Genomic DNA, 16821 nt, shown 5'->3' with positions numbered 1-16821 from the left:
CCTTGCTCAGCTCACGCCCACCTTAGTTCAAAGCTGAGTAGAAGCACCACTGTTTTAGTTCCTAGAGTTAAAGCCGAAGAGGAGGGAGGAGCGAGGGGGTGTGCGCGGGGCTCTGCCCTGCCCAGGACTGCCGCGGTCCGCCGGTTGCGCTTCGCTCCACGGGTGTCCGACCGGGGCCGGAGCCTGAGCCCGGGGGCTTTACAGACAGACGCTTCACTTCCCGCCTTTTGCAGGCGCCCCACGCGTGCGATCCTCACGGACCAGACCCGCGGGAGGAGGCCGCCCCCTCCCCGGCGCACAGGCGGGGCCCCGGGCGCGCCCCGCGTCTCCCCCGCGCGCCGGGGCGGAGGAGCGGGCGCCGCGCAGCAGTCGCCTAGGCCGGGAGGGCGGGCTCGGCTCCCCGGAAGAGGGGAGTGGGAAGGAGGCCGAGGGGGTAGAGGGGCGGGTCGGGCTGGGAGGGGACGCGGAGGGGGCGGGCCGGGCTGCGCTGGCTCCAGCCGCGGCTCTAGAGCAGCGGGCGGCGGGACCCGGGACCCGGGACCCAGCTTGGCGACGGCGATCGCGACGCGGGCCCCCAGGATCTCCCGGCGCCCCACCTCTGGAGCAGCCCCTGCCGCCAGCGCTAGGTCCGTCCCGGAACCCCAGGGACTCGCGGCGCCGAACGGACCCGGGCCGGGGGTAGCGGGGTCCCCGGACTGGAGAAGACGCGGGTGGCACCTTGCGAGCTCCAGGAGCCCCGGCTCCACTGCGAGGCCTCGGGGCGCAGACCTGCAGAGACTGCGGCCAACGGGAAGGTGAGCCCGGGGAATTTGCAGGCGGCAATGTGGGGGTCAGAGGCAGTATGCTTGGGGACAGAGAAATTAAGGTTTGCAAAGGTAAAGGGGCTGCCCAGCCCCTAGGTGGCTTCCTGGGGGAGTACAGAGGATCCTTCCCCAAGGCCATAGTGGGGTTCATAAAGGATGAGGAACCGGTCAACCTGGCTACCCTTCACCGCGGGTCTCGCTCCACTCTGATCAGGCATCACTGACACCCCATCAGTCTTGCTGTTTGGATCCCCCAGTTGCATTCCCAGAAACCCTCCTCTGGCTCTGGCTTGGGAGTCCTAATCTGGGAGGGTCCTCGCAGAGTCTGAGCTCCCAGCTTGGAACAGGATTGCCACCCCTCTGACTCCAGTGGCATCACTCCAATCCCTTTGGAGCTGGGAGGAGCCAGGAGTCTGACCACACACCTGTCCCCAGCTCCCGACAAGGCACTCTCCCCACCCAGCCCCTTGTCCACCGTTTAGCACTGGATGTGGAAGGAAGGCTTGGTCCCTGCTGCGCAGCCATCACCCCCAACGTGCAACCAAAGTCTACTGCGTGCTCCTGCCCCAGCTCCATCCCTCGCCCTGCTCCCTCCATCTGGGTGCTTGGCCCTGCTTGCCCCACACCCCCACCCACCGATCTTGGCCGTCTGGCACCCTCTCTCCTCCCATCCCTGGGGGAGCTGGCATGGACCCAGCATAGAATGTTGTAATGTCCCTGGCAGTGCCCATGGAGCGGAGCGGCTGGGCCTGTTCCCAATCAGTTAACCCAGGCTCTCCACCCTCCAGGGGAACTTGACTCAGGCACTAGGAGGGGAGATGCTGGTCCTGAGCTGAGAAGCCAGTGGGAGGGAACTGTGCGGGTCTCTTAGTAGACCACAGAAGCTGCCCAAGTTATGGAGCATTGGAGCACTGAGTCTTCTGAGTGCTGCTCAGGGGGCATTTGGCTTTTTCAGGGCAATGGGCCTTTTTTCTCAAAGGAAGATGAGGGTGGGGGTGCCTATGTACTTACCTGGTGGCCTTAGGAGGAGGACTTGTTTGGAGCCTATTGCTCCATTCAGGGTGCAAGAAGATGGCTGGCAGTGACGCTGAGTTACCAGAATGCTGGGGAGCAACAGGCTGGGGTGGGCTGAGCATGGGAAAGGCAGGATCCTCCTTCTGGGACAACTGTTCTCCCAGCCATCACCCTGTCCTGAGCCTGGGCCCTAGACCCTGAGTTCCCACCCCACTCTCCACTCCGGGTGGAAGGAGGATGGCAGGTTCTGGAGGGTTTGGGAAGCCTCAGGTTTCCCTTTCTTTCCCTCTCTGCTTGGCTCCCTCTCCCAGCCCAGGTGTTTCTGCAGAAGCACCTCCTGGGGCCAAGAGCAACTCACAGGCAGACTAGGGGTAGAGCAGGGGCCAAGAGTGAGGAAGAAGGGCCCGTGGGACCACTCCGGATCCAGCATTGATGCGCATCTTCTGCCACAGGAAAGCACCCCCTTCGACACAGACAGCATCTACTCCCGCCCACGTCACCTCCTCCACATTCCCATACACACTTCGCTAGGTAGACACATCCTCAGGCACTGCTGACGCGAGTGCTACTCCTGGCACTCAGGGGCCTTCTTCCACAACCTTCCACTTACTCATCTCTCAGGCACATTTGCCTCCTGCCCCTACACCCTCCCTTATGCTCTTTTCCAGAGCCACGCATGTCCCCCGTCAGTGCACAGAGTGGCTCATTCTAAGTGGCTGTCTGGCTAGACCTAGACACTGCCTGCATCTTAAAAGCCTCCCCCAGTTCCACAGCCTGGGAGTGGGAGGCACATTTGTCTGAGTCACAGTGCTCTGGGGGACATTCTCAGGGACTGGAGGCCTCCAGGGACACAGGACTGTCCTCTGCTAGGTAATCTACACATTGGCTTCTCCAACCAGGGCAGCAGGGGATAGAAGAGCCGGAGGACAGCCACCTCCTCACTGTCTGTCCTGGATGCCTCCATAAAGCCTGATGATGGGATCCTTCTCAAGGCAGGAGGCCAGATCACGAAGAGATCTCCAAGGTGGAGATTAAAGGATAGAGGCTGCAGCATTAAGCTGAGCAAGGATTATGCTGGAATTTCCTGGGCATTTAACAGCTGTGGAACAGGATGGGGGGCAGGGCCTGTGGTGCTGACCCCTCCCACGTTGACCTGGTGGCTCACAGGTGTAAGGACCAGCCCAGCAACCACTCCAGACATAAAATCTCAAGCCCTCTTGCCCTTGGGACTGTCCTGTCCCTGCTGGACTCTGCAGCCTGCTTTGTCTCACAAAACTGTTCCTGTCTCGGCTCGCTTTGGGACCATGCCCCTTACTATGTGTTCCCAGTGGACAGTCCCCTGGGTTCCCCTCTGTTCCTTCATCGTCTCAGCCCTTTGCTTGACACGTTGAGGAGAAGCATGCATGATGCCAGCAGCGGGACAGTAGGAACTTCTTGGGGGAGAAGCTTAAAGTCTAGCCAGGCATAAAAATTATTTTGCTTTTCTTGTTGGCACGATTTCACTCACTCATTCTCAGCCCCTACTGTATCTCCATCTCTACCTTCTTCTTATCAACATTTCTGGATGTTTTGAAACCTAGAAGGGAAAGGGTGTAGAGAGTGAATAAAATGTAGATATACGCTCATTTGTCTAGGTTTGACAAATATTTTTCTTTTTTGTTTAGATTTTAATTATGAGATTGTATGTTAATTATAAAAGTAAGGTATGCTTACTGTAACAAGAAAAATAATTGAATTATATATGACAAAATTAATGCCCCCACCTACAATCCTTCATTTCTACCTCCCACAGTAACCCATTTTAATGGCCTAATATGCCTTCTGCCTACCTTCCTCTAAGTTTATTGGGCTTACGTTACTTAATCTTTAAAAATTCACTTTGTGGATTGAGGTGCATAAACTATATTAAGTAAGCTTGATTTGCTCATGAAAGTATCATATTTAGCATTTAACTGGAGCACGGTTAATTTTTTAAATTCTTACCGATTTACCAATTTAATTTACTTTTAAATCTTTCATTTTTATAGTAACATAACTCATAAGCTATGCTTGGTAATCAAAGCTCCTACAAACCTTTAATTTTGGCCAGTTTCTAAAAGCAAAACACAACCTTGATACCTAAGAAACTGTCTTATTTTTGTAAACCAAAGAGATGCAGCAGGCTCGTGGACCCATTACCCCTACTGCATCAAAAAGATGTGAAATGATATATCTATAACAGAAGCTGAGGAAATACTATAAAGTCATAGACTGCAATTTTTGTTACCTAAAACTTTGTCTAATCAGCCTCATTTTCTCCACCATTATTTATGTTCACATTTCTGCCGCTTCTGGTTTTGTATTTTGAAAACCTTCTACACATCTGAAATGTGAATGTTTTTCTAAAGCAGAGAAGTTCTTTTGCACATCCTCGTGTTAGAGAATGTCTAAATACTGACCAGTTCCTTTCGTGAGTTGAAGGAAAGAGGAATCTGAAGCAGGCTGTGAGAGAAGAGCGAGGGGCCTGGCCTTGCAGACGGTGCTTCCCGTCTCTGTGGCAGGAGAGATGTACTGGCCTGTGCCTGAGATGCTCCGGACCCAATGCAGAAGGTGCTCCATGCCCATAACCATTGAAGACACCTTTAAAAAAATCAGGTTCTGAGTCCAGCTTGCTTAGTATTACAAGCATGTGGAGCAGCCGTGTTCTTGTCACTTATGTTTCTGCCTTTGAAATTGGCTTCAAAAGAATCTGCAGTGGTATGAAATTGCTGACAGCAATTTATTCCATGTCTTAATAAAATTTCCCTTTTCTTTATTTGGATTCCTGCAACAGGGATACACCCATTTTTTAATATATTAAAAACACAAAAGTCTTGAATTCATCTGGTTTGTTTGATAAGCAAGAACTCACCTAACTTCCTTGTCTGACTCAGCAACATTTTTTTTTTTCTGAAAAGATTTGTTTATAATCTTTAGTCTTCTGGAGCTGAATATAAAAGAGTCTCATCAAACATTAGAAGTATCCTTCTGGGTACTTTTAAGATCCTCAACCATTTCTTTTTAATGAATATCTTTGTTCTTAGTAAAATTTCAAAAAAAATTACTGAAGTGGCCATCCACAGGCAGTGTCTCCATTTTCTTCTTTTCTTTATGCTGCTTCTTGATAGCAGAAGCTGAGTGGCCTTAACATGCACGTTTCATAATTGCTTTTGCTCTTTTCTGGATCTTCTGGAGGGAGGCCAGCTTCATGTTGTCATGACAAGGCATGCTAAGCCTATGCAAGCACGCCCTATTGCAGCCACAAGTGACTGTGTTCCTTGTAGTTCGGGTCATCAAAGCAGATATCTTGCTATTCATCTTCCAGAGTGTTCCACATTGGACAGCTGATATTATCTGCAGTGGATCTTCTCTATCTTGCTCGTCTGTCTTTCAAAATAATTCGTTGAAATATTTCCAAAATATTTATTATTCCTTCTCCATGATTATTTGTCTAGTTGTAAGCTTGGGAAGACACAGGGCTTATTGTTTCTTCTTTGTACAGATTACAGAATCCATCTATGTTCAGACCGAAAGAAAGAGACTATTTTAAAGAATAACTTCTGGGCGAATGGTAAAATAGCCTTCATTGTTTAAAAACTTGCTGCCGGCATTTTCTGTCCCTGATAACAGTGTTTCTAAGGACTCTGTGACTCTGGTTTGCTTCAGTGTGTCAAGCACGTCACCAAATTAAGCCATTGAGAGTTTGAGGGGGTGCACTTACAACATGAATTACTTCAGGATATTTATTAAACAGCCACTGGTGATGGTGCCAGGGTTACAGAATTTGATAGCTATGTGTACTTTTTACTGCGTGATCTCCCCATTCTTCTGCAAAGCATGTATTTCATCTGTGAAGGATCCTAGTAGCATTTCAGACAGTATCTGCAAAGAACGTTACTTAAGAGCAATTTGCCATATGGAAATGCTCCTTACTTGTCTTCATAGGCTGTAAACTGAACTCTCTGTTTCACAAATGGGGTTAAAGATGTATAAAAGGTGAGTTTCAAGGGCAAATTGGCAGGTGTCAACGCTGATCAGCCCACACGTATGTAAAAACGGTGTCTCTCCATGATAACTTCCTAGAGAGCACAGCCAGAAAAACAATCAGTAGGAATCAAATTATGATTTTCACGTTTGTCACAGTTAAATAAAGTTTCATAGTTTGTTTTTAGTTTTATCATAGTTTTCAACAATCACAAGGCCATGTAGATCCAGGAAAAACAATTCACAACTTCTAATTGGCTTTTTTTTTTTTTTCCTTTTAGCTCTATGTCTTTTTAGCAATCTGGACAACATGCCTCTTTTTCTTCTCCACAGAAATAAAGAGATTGTACTGCTCTAGTCCACCCGATTCACGGACTTCTGAGACTCAGTCAGAGGAGAGACAGAGAACCACCAGTCTCTAGATCAATACGCAAAGGCGGTGCCAAAGCTGTTTGTCTTCATTGTGACACTGGAGGTAGCTATTCCCTCTGTTACTTTTGCTCTTCAGCTCAGTGGCATGCCTTCTGAAGGCACAGGAAGGTTTTACATAAGAGGTAACTTACTGCATAGTTCTGAGACGCCATTATGAGGGTGTGAGCACTATTTTGATTAATTTTACTAAACAGTTATTATCCTATAGTTTTAAAGAAAATTTTAATGATTTAGTTGAAAAAATAATACATACGCAAGAGTTTAACAATGCAAAAATTAAAACTGATACAATTAAAGAGACTACAACAAAAGTAAGTCTCCCTTGACTGGGTCTCAGTCTACTTCGTTTGCCTTTTTTCACAGATTTTGGATGTTCTTCCATCGATCCTTCCATATATATGTATGTGTATATATCCTTAACAAATGGGAGCTGACTTCACACTGTTCTCCACTGTCCCACTTTTACTTGGAACTGATTTTCATATCAGTCCATAAACAGTTGTCCATATTTCTTTCTACGAATATATCATAATTTTTAACCATCTTACGATTGATGGACACTTACTTTACAGCCTTTTCTCTTATAAACAGTTTGCAATTAATGTCTTCGTTCAAGCATCTGTGCAAACCCATACAAATACACAGTACCTGCAGGACGAATTCTTACATTGTAGCTGCTGGGAAGATGTTACCCCATTGTCCTCCCAAGAGAATATTGCAATTTGAACTCAAGCAGAGTATGTACAAGAGAATCGATTTCCCATGCCTTCTCTAACATGGTACAGATGGTGTCTTAGGCATCTGTGGCTGCCATGACAAAGTGCAATAGACCAAGTAGCTTATGCACAGTAGAAATATCTTTCTCACAGTCTGGATACTGGAAAGTCCAGGATCAGGGTGCCGGCATGCTCAGCTCCTGGCAAAAGCTCTCTTCTAGACCTCTTCTTTTCTTCTTTTTTTTTTTTTTTTTTTTGAGACCAAGTGTCACTCTTGTTGCCCAGGCTGGAGTGCAGTGGTGCCATGATCTCGGCTTACTGCAACTTCCGCCTCCTGGCTTCAAGTGATTCTCCTGCCTCAGCCTCCCAAGTAGATGGGACTACAGGCGTGCGCCACCATGCCCAGCTAATTTTTTGCATTTTTAGTAGAGACAGGGTTTCACCATGTTAGCCAAGATGGTCTCGATCTCCTGACCTCGTGATCCGCCCCCCTCAGACTCCCAAAGTGCTGGGATTACAGGCATGAGCCACTGCACCCAGCCTGCCTTCTTCTTTATTGTGTCCTCAAATGGCAGAAAAAGGGTGAGAAAGCCCTTTGGGGTCCCTTTCATCTGGGCACTACTCTCATAATTAGTGAGGGCTCCACCCTCATGACCTAATTACCTCCCAAAGGCCCCACCTTCTAATACCATCCCCTTGGGAGTTCGGATTTCAACATATGAATTGGGGCAGGGGGCACAAATATTTTTTCTATAACAAATGGCCTGTTGCTATGGATTTAACATGGTTTCCTTTAAATGTGAGCACACAAGAAGCATCTTTTCACATGCTAAAGCCATAGGGTTTTTCTTCTGTAAGCTATACAAAACATGTGCCCCTTGGGGCATTCACAAAGTGTATGCCAGACCTCCATGGCTCTCCCCATCCCTGCACCGTCTCATTTATCAGCCTGAATCTTTATGGCTGTGTTCTTTCTGCATTTATTCTGGTCCCTTCCCTCCCGTCATACCCCACAGCCATCTTCCTGGGTCCCTCCCGCTTCACTGCTTCACTGCCTCTCTGAAATTTCTAGAGCATCCAGGTCCGTCGGGGGTGGGGCGGTGTTGTGAGAATTCAATTCATGCCTCCGTAGGATGGAGCCAATTCTTAACCAGCTGCTTTTAATGAGAATCTTCTAACTTCCAATACAGGGAGGCTATTGGAGGAAGGAAGGCAAGTAAATGAAGAGAAAGAACTGGAATAACTCCTTCCAGGAAGAAAAGGGTAAGATTGACCCAGAACCATCCTGTGCTCCATTTCTAGGAGGGAGAGCCGTGAGGAATGAACACAGAGACAGGGTCAAGACAGTCGAATTTGCACGGGCTTAGGAGAGGCAGTACAGTACGCAACCTGGCTCCTGTCCCACGGTGGGTGCTGGGGCGATTTGAGAGCTGCAGAGGAGACACAGACACGGGGTCAGGTTTTGGAGCTGGGGCTGTATATGAAGAAACACATTCCTCCCACCTGCCTCTTCTGGTTCTCTGTGTCTCCTCAGGAAGCAAGCTTCGCTGAACACCGAGTCTTGCAAAAGCTGCAGCCCCACCCAGGAGCAGGGTGGAGGCTGGGGCGATGGTGGATGCCCTGAAGATGCCCCATGGCTACTGAAGGGGCTGCCCAGTTAGGGAACAGAGTGGCGGGCATGGTGTGTAGCCTATGGGTCCTGCTTCTGGTGTCTTCAGTTCTGGCTCTGGAAGGTAAGAGGGAGGGGAGGCAGAAGAACCCCACCTGCCAATGAGACCCAGTGCAAGGGGCAAGTGGGAAAGATTCAGAAAAGGTAGACAAGGGTGAACACATCAATAAAGGGAAAGGCATGGTGAGGATAATGAAGACCTACATCAGATTTGTCAGAGAAAGGATGCTGATGGACAGCCGTACTCCTGCTGGCAAAGACGTGTGCCGAGGAGCGGGCAGTAGGGGTGTGGGGGGTGTTATTTTGCTTCCAGTGGAATGGAGTAGGGGCTGGCGGTGCTGGCTGGAGGCTTGGCCACTGTGTGCGCCTCTTCTTTCTGGGCAGAGGTATTGCTGGACACCACCGGAGAGACATCCGAGATTGGCTGGCTCACCTACCCACCAGGGGGGGTGAGTGCCACTCTAATTCTGAACCTGAATCCCTTGTCCCTGCCCCTCCCTGTTCCCTGGAGAGTGAAATTCGTGAAGGAAACCCCCGGTGAGGATTATGAGATAAGACCCCCTCCCTGTAGAGCACCAACATATCAAGGCATCCTCTCTGCTTCATTTGTCATTAATTTTAAGTCTCAGTGGAAGAGATATGTCCCCTTTCCTATACCCTCTACCTCTCCTTGCTTCAGTCCGGAGCCCCTAAAGCTTCTCCTGGCCCTTCCTGCAGTGGGACGAGGTGAGTGTTCTGGACGACCAGCGACGCCTGACTCGGACCTTTGAGGCATGTCATGTGGCAGGGGCCCCTCCAGGCACTGGGCAGGACAATTGGCTGCAGACACACTTCGTGGAGCGTCGGGGCGCCCAGAGGGCCCACATCCGACTCCACTTCTCTGTGCGGGCGTGCTCCAGCCTGGGCGTGAGCGGCGGCACTTGCCGGGAGACGTTCACCCTTTACTACCGCCAGGCAGAGGAGCCCGACAGCCCTGACAGTGTTTCCTCCTGGCACCTCAAACGCTGGACCAAGGTGGACACAATTGCAGCAGACGAGAGCTTTCCCTCCTCCTCATCCTCCTCCTCCTCTTCTGCATCGTGGGCTGTGGGACCCCACGGGGCTGGGCAGCAGCGGGCCGGGCTGCAGCTGAACGTCAAGGAGCGGAGCTTCGGGCCTCTCACCCAGCGCGGCTTCTACGTGGCCTTCCAGGACACCGGGGCCTGCCTGGCCCTGGTCGCTGTCAGGCTTTTCTCCTACACCTGCCCCGCCGTGCTCCGATCCTTTGCCTCCTTTCCGGAGACGCAGGCCAGCGGGGCTGGGGGAGCCTCCCTGGTGGCAGCTCTGGGCACCTGTGTGGCTCATGCAGAACCAGAGGAGGATGGAGTGGGGGGCCAGGCCGGGGGCAGCCCCCCCAGGCTGCACTGCAACGGGGAAGGCAAGTGGATGGTCGCTGTTGGGGGCTGCCGCTGCCAGCCTGGACACCAGCCAGCTCGAGGAGACAAGGCCTGCCAAGGTGAGAGCCCTTGTCCTGCGCTGGCCCAACACTCCCACCCACCCCAGCCTTTGGGTTCCTCTTCTGAACACCCCAAAATTCATTTTATCTGCAAAAGGTCAGGAATAAGCCATCTTAGGAAAGGACCCCTATTTTCCCTAATTTTCTTCCCTAAAGCAGTCAAACTTGCTCTCACCCACTCATCTGAACTTTCTGGAATCTTCTGGAGCCTTTTGCAGCAAGTGCCTTCTCCCAGCCTGAGACGTGATGGAGACTGAAAGGAGTTTTGCTCCAGGGTTACTGTGGAATGGAGGCCATTGGTTCCCATTTGCCCTTCAGTTGGGAGGGTCCCTGGCTGGCAGGACCAGGTGACAGGGACTCAGGTAGAGGAAGGCAGTGGATGGTAGCTAAGAAGAATCACAGCGGCAGCAGGCCTCCGCAGAGGGAGCTTATGCAAGAAGCCAGAACACCCACATCGGGCACTGGGCCTGCCTGGAGCCCCCACCACACCTCACTTTCTGCATCCATGGAAATGCAACTCTGTCCCAGCAAATGGCAGGAGAAATCTCTGCTTGAGGGAAGAGATGGTGGGGTTCAGTCTTGGAAGAAAAGGAGAATCAGCTCTGGGAAGGAGAAGGCTGCGAGGGCCCCTGCCTGCTGTGTTTTGGGAGCTCAGGGTGGGTGGACGGAGCGACGCCCCCATTCTTCTCTCTGCCTTCTCAGCCTGCCCTCGGGGGCTCTATAAGGCTTCTGCTGGGAACGCCCCCTGCGCTCCGTGCCCTGCCCGCAGCCACGCCCCCAACCCAGCAGCACCCCTTTGCCCCTGCCTGGAGGGCTTCTACCGGGCCAGTTCCGACCCACCAGAGGCCCCCTGCACTGGTGAGTTCCTCACCCAGCCCTGAGATGGGAAGGAGCCTGGGAGAGGGTCTAGAAGTGGGGGGAGCCAGCAGCACTGGGGGACCTCTGCATTCGGAGTGACTTGTTTTCCCCTGTTTTCTTGACTTCTTCCCCTCCCTGTCCTCACCCACTTCTGTCCCTGACCCATCCTCCCCTGGGCCCACCTCCTGCCTCTCTCGGCTGCCCCCACCCTGTGCTCCTCTGTCTCCTTCCCTCTGGGCCACCCACCCTCCCCTGGCTCCTTCCTTCATCACCCATGATTCCTGCCCTCGTGGCCCTTGGACCACCACTCCCTCCGGCCCCCCAGGTCCTCCGTCAGCTCCCCAGGAGCTTTGGTTTGAGGTGCAAGGCTCAGCACTCATGCTACACTGGCGCCTGCCTCGGGAGCTGGGGGGCCGAGGGGACCTTCTCTTCAACGTCGTGTGCAAGGAGTGTGAAGGCCGCCAGGAGCCTGCCAGCGGCGGTGGGGGCACTTGTCGCCGCTGCAGGGATGAGGTCCACTTCGACCCTCGCCAGAGAGGCCTGACCGAGAGCCGAGTGTTAGTGGGGGGACTCCGAGCACATGTACCCTACATCTTAGAGGTGCAGGCTGTCAATGGGGTGTCTGAGCTCAGCCCCGAGCCTCCCCAGGCTGCGGCCATCAATGTCAGCACCAGCCATGAAGGTGAGCCCTTCTCCCTGGCCTTCAGGGTCCCCTGCCTCCACTCCTTTGGGCCCCTTCCCTGCTCCTGATCTCTAGCCTGGTCCACCCTGCCGCCCTCCCCCCAGAGCTGCACCTGCTCTCAGGGACTGCTGTTGCCCTAATAGTGCAATTTCCCTTTTGCACTCCAGTGCCCTCTGCAGTCCCTGTGGTGCACCAGGTGAGCCGGGCATCCAACAGCATCACAGTGTCCTGGCCGCAGCCCGACCAGACCAATGGCAACATCCTGGACTATCAGCTCCGCTACTATGACCAGGTGCGCAGGAGGAGTCGGGGGTCCACAGCAGGGGTGGCAGGAGCTCACAGTCCCCACAGCAGGGGCCAGAGGCCTGCAGCACTGAGAATGTGTCTGAGAGCCCTGCCGACTAGGGAGGGTGGCTGGGGGCCTTGGGGGCAGAAACAGGGGCATGAGGGGGCCAGGCAGGGAGTGAGTGGCTGTTCCCCCCAGGCAGAAGACGAATCCCACTCCTTCACCCTGACCAGCGAGACCAACACCGCCACCGTGACACAGCTGAGCCCTGGCCACATCTACGGTTTCCAGGTGCGGGCGCGGACTGCTGCCGGCCACGGCCCCTATGGGGGCAAAGTCTATTTCCAGACGCTGCCTCAAGGTAAGCCGGGGTGGGGGGGTGCAGATGGGCAGGTGAAGGCCCAAGGGGGTAGTGAGGAGAGGCCGAGGCAGGGATTATCCGGCCTTGAACCCTGGCCCAGTGTTTCCCAACCAGAGGTTCTGTGGGAGAAGAGAGTGCCCATGGCTCAGAGGCTGACCTAGAGGCTACTTGGGGAGGGGGCAGTTGTAGGGGTGTGTGTGTGTGTGTGTGTGTGTTGAGTGTGGGTGTGGGAGGCCTGTGAGTGTGTGTGTGTCCCTGTATGTGGATATGGGAGGGTGTGGGGATGTGTGTGTGTTGTGTCCCTGTGTGTGGATGTGGGAGGGCTGTGGGGATGTGTGTGTGTGTGTGTGGTGTCCCTGTGTGTGGATGTGGGAGGGCTGTGGGGATGTGTGTGTGTGTGTGTTGTGTCCCTGTGTGGGGATGTGGGAGGGTTGTGGGGATGTGTGTGTCGTGTCCCTGTGTATAGATGTGGGAGGCCTGTGGGGATGTGTGTGTGTGTGTGTGTGTCCCTGTGTGTGAATGTGGGAGGGTGTGGGGATGTGTATCTGTGTGTTGTGTGTCCCTGTGTGTGGATGTGGGAGGGCTGTGGGGATATGTATGTGTGTGTGTGTGTGTTTGTGTGTCCCTGTGTGTGAATGTGGGAGGGTGTGGGGATGTGTGTGTGTGTGTCCCTGTGTGTGAATGTGGGAAGGTGTGGGGATGTGTGTGTGTGTTGTGTGTCCCTGCATGTGGATGTGGGAAGGCTGTGGGGATGTGTGGTGTGTGTGTTGTGTGTCCCTGTGTGTGGATGTGGGAAGGTGTGGGGATGTGTGTGTGTGTTGTGTGTCCCTGCGTGTGGATGTGGGAAGGCTGTGGGGATGTGTGGTGTGTGTGTTGTGTGTCCCTGTGTGTGGATGTGGGAGGGCTGTGGGGATGTGTGTGTGTGTGGATGTGGGACAGTGTGGGGATGCGTGTGTCTATCGTGTGTGCCTATGGTGTAGGTGGGTACCTGGCCCACCTGTGACCCTGGTGGCTGGTTCCCCAGGGGAGCTGTCCTCCCAGCTTCCGGAAAGACTGTCCTTGGTGATTGGCTCCATCCTGGGGGCCTTGGCCTTCCTCCTGCTGGCAGCCATCACCGTGCTAGCCGTCGTCTTCCAGCGGTGAGTCCCCACCCCTGCCCAACTCTGCCCAGCACCATTCACTCCACAGCCAAACCTCAAGCCCTGCCAAGTCCAGAGCCCCCTGCAGAAACCCCAGGCCAGTGTGCCTCCCATCACCCAGCCCCTGCCCTGGGCCCTGCATGAAGGTGGGCAGGAGGGCGAGGCTGGCATCCCCCCTCAACAGACGGACTTAAGAGCAGCCTTCAAGGGCGACGAGGGGACACCAAGGGGGTGGAATGGGAGTGTCATTCCCGGTCACCATTTGTCCCTCAGGAAGCGGCGTGGGACCGGCTACATGGAGCAGCTGCAACAATACAGCAGCCCAGGTGGGGATGAGGAGAGGAAATGCTGGGGCCGGGGGAGCGGGAGCGCACGGGCAGGGCACATGTCAGGCAAGGCTGGACCCCCTAAGATTTGGGGAGCTCCTTGGCACAATCTTCTGGAGGTAAGTGGGCATGTCTGAGGTGTGCAGGCAGCGCTGCCTGGCACCGCATGCTCATAGCACACTCCACACCCCTCCAGGACTTGGGGTGAAGTATTACATCGACCCCTCCACCTACGAGGACCCCTGCCAGGCCATCCGAGAACTTGCCCGGGAGGTCGATCCTGCTTATATCAAGATTGAGGAGGTCATTGGGACAGGTACAGAAGGGGCAAGGCAGGGATCAGAGTGACGGGGCTCCCTTGTGGCCTCCCCTGGCCAGAGTCGAATCCAAACATGGCAGGATGCTGTGAGCCTTGATCCCCACCCCCAGCCTACACTTATTCTCCCAGGCTCTTTTGGAGAAGTGCGCCGGGGCCGCCTGCAGCCTCGGGGACAGAGGGAGCAGGCTGTGGCCATCCAGGCCCTGTGGGCCGGGGGTGCCGAAAGCCTGCAGATGACCTTCCTGGGCCGGGCAGCCGTACTGGGTCAGTTCCAGCACCCCAACATCCTGCGGCTAGAGGGTGTGGTCACCAAGAGCCGACCCCTCATGGTGCTGACGGAGTTCATGGAGCTCGGCCCCCTGGACAGCTTCCTCAGGGTCAGTCCAGCCTGGGTAAAGGAGGAGGGTCCGTGGGTCCAGGACAGCTTCCAGGAGACAGCGTCCTGCATCTTTGCTTCTGCCCACTGCATCTTCCATGGTCTCCATCCTTCCTTCCCGGGCTGTTTTCTGGTTCCATGCCCACTCCCCTCTCATGCTGTTGTCTGCCCCTCTTCCCATCACTGACCTCTGCCCCCTGTCCCTGTCCCTCAGCAGCGGGAGGGCCAGTTCAGCAGCCTGCAGCTGGTGGCCATGCAGCGTGGAGTGGCCGCCGCCATGCAGTACCTGTCCAGCTTTGCCTTCGTCCACCGCTCACTCTCTGCTCGCAGCGTGCTGGTGAATAGCCACCTGGTGTGCAAGGTGGCCCGTCTTGGCCACAGTCCTCAGGTGAGAAAACAGCCCTGGGGACACAGCCTGGGGCCTTGTGGCATGCCCCAGCAGGTGCTGGCATGGGGTTGAGCTGGAATCTGTGGTGGGTACCTCAAGTGGGATGTTATAGTCCCTGAAAGGAGTGAGGCTCTTCTGTGTGATGGGGGGATGAAAACCTAGGCGAGGGGGGTTGAGGGATTTCAGGGACCGAGACAAAGAAATGGGGCGAGGGAGGGGAGGAGACCTCCCACCTTTCCCCCACTGTGGAGGTTACACAGACTCCAGAGTCAGCACAGCTGGGTACACACTCTGAACCCTCTGCTCTCCAGCTCCGTGACCTTGGACAACTTCACATTCTCTAAGCCTCACCTTCTGCTTCTGTGTAATGGAAATAATATCATCCACCTTGGAGGGTTGTTATAAGGATTAAATGAGATGCTTGATGTAAAACCCTCGCCATATCTGAGAACATAGTAGTTGCCCAATAAACGTGACTATTCCTTCTGCTTCTGTGAAATGGAGATAATATCGTCCACCTTAGAGGGTTGTTATGAGGATTAGATGAGATGATGGATGCAAAACCCTTGACATATCTGAGCACATAGTAGTTGCTCAATAAACATGACTGTTGCTATGATTATTACTATTTGCTCTTGACTTTACCCCTCAGGGCCCAAGTTGTTTGCTTCGCTGGGCAGCCCCAGAGGTCATCGCACATGGAAAGCATACAACATCCAGCGATGTCTGGAGCTTTGGGATACTCATGTGGGAAGTGATGAGTTATGGAGAACGGCCTTACTGGGACATGAGTGAACAGGAGGTGAGCACTGGCCCAGGCACTGCTGATTTCCCACCCGATCCCTCCCAGGCTGGAACATTCTAGGACCTCCAATCTCTACTCCATTTGTATTCTAAGATCTCATGGCTCTTGGATTCCTATCTTTGAGTTCCTTCTCCACTCCAACTTCATCTTCCACCAGATTCCAGCCCCACCCTCTTACCCAAGAAATACTCCCCTCTACGAGCAAAACTTCCCATCGTCATAGTCTTCCTCTGACCCCCCACCCCCCGCCAGGTACTAAATGCAATAGAGCAGGAGTTCCGGCTGCCCCCGCCTCCAGGCTGTCCTCCTGGACTACATCTACTTATGTTGGACACTTGGCAGAAGGACCGTGCCCAGCGGCCTCACTTTGACCAGCTGGTGGCTGCATTTGACAAGATGATCCGCAAACCAGATACCCTGCAGGCTGATGGGGACCCAGGGGAAAGGTGTGGAACTTGGGGCTAGAGCCTGGGAAAGCCAGGGAGGGTAGATGCAAACCAAGAGAAAACTGAGGAGAGGGGCTGAGATGAAGAGGAGACCTTGACCCTGCTTGCCCCTCCTCCCCTCTTAGGCCTTCCCAGGCCCTTCTGACCCCTGTGGCCCTGGACTTTCCTTGTCTGGACTCACCCCAGGCCTGGCTTTCAGCCATTGGACTGGAATGCTACCAGGACAACTTCTCCAAGTTTGGCCTCTGCACCTTCAGTGACGTGGCTCAGCTCAGCCTGGAGTAAGCAGGGAATGGTGGGGTGGGGGCGAACGCTCCGGGCCCCTGGCTGGGGGTCGTGTTGGGGATCTTGGAGAAGCTGGCCCAGATTTGACCCCCTCCCTCCCCACCAGAGACCTGCCCGCCCTGGGCATCACCCTGGCTGGCCACCAGAAGAAGCTGCTGCATCATATCCAGCTCCTTCAGCAGCACCTGAGGCAGCAGGGCTCGGTGGAGGTCTGAGGTTGCTGCCAGGGACTGACGATGCCCGTGACTCACCCCTGGACACTGGTCCAAGAAGGGACATGTGGGACATGAGTGGGCTCCAACAGCCTCTGTGAGAGATGCCCCACACCAAACCCAACCCTCCCGATGCTGCATTCCCTGGTCCTCCACCTCTCCACCAGCCTCCTCCTCATTAAAGGGAAAGAAGGGAATTTGCAAGTT

At 53.9% G+C, this 16821-nt stretch overlaps 1 protein-coding gene across 5 annotated transcripts; it reads left to right on the top strand.

The window, feature by feature from the left end:
* Nucleotides 1-638: 638 nt before the first annotated feature.
* On the top strand, nt 639-16818 carry EPHB6 (EPH receptor B6). Of its 5 annotated transcripts, none has more exons than XM_032245192.1 (21): nt 639-794; nt 4205-4406; nt 5338-5406; nt 6153-6294; nt 8158-8230; nt 8502-8700; nt 9021-9085; nt 9354-10131; nt 10834-10989; nt 11315-11671; nt 11839-11963; nt 12156-12318; nt 13343-13457; nt 13731-13783; nt 13980-14099; nt 14232-14479; nt 14693-14866; nt 15519-15668; nt 15924-16117; nt 16243-16398; nt 16509-16818. In XM_032245192.1, exons 6-21 carry the CDS (start codon nt 8601-8603, stop codon nt 16615-16617), a joined length of 3063 nt encoding a protein of 1020 aa, XP_032101083.1. In that variant the 5' UTR covers nt 639-794; nt 4205-4406; nt 5338-5406; nt 6153-6294; nt 8158-8230; nt 8502-8600; the 3' UTR covers nt 16618-16818. The 5 variants fall into 5 exon arrangements, with proteins under 5 accessions (XP_032101083.1, XP_032101082.1, XP_032101084.1 ...); XM_032245191.1 differs by having other exon boundaries at nt 4205-4451; XM_032245193.1 differs by lacking the exon at nt 4205-4406.
* Nucleotides 16819-16821: the final 3 nt, after the last annotated feature.

Source organism: Sapajus apella, unplaced genomic scaffold (assembly GCF_009761245.1).
Source record: "Sapajus apella isolate SASKATOON/1434 unplaced genomic scaffold, GSC_monkey_1.0 scaffold56, whole genome shotgun sequence".
NCBI lineage: Eukaryota > Metazoa > Chordata > Mammalia > Primates > Cebidae > Sapajus > Sapajus apella.
The sequence above is the reverse complement of the archived record's forward strand: the minus strand, read 5'-3'. Positions and strand labels throughout refer to the sequence as shown.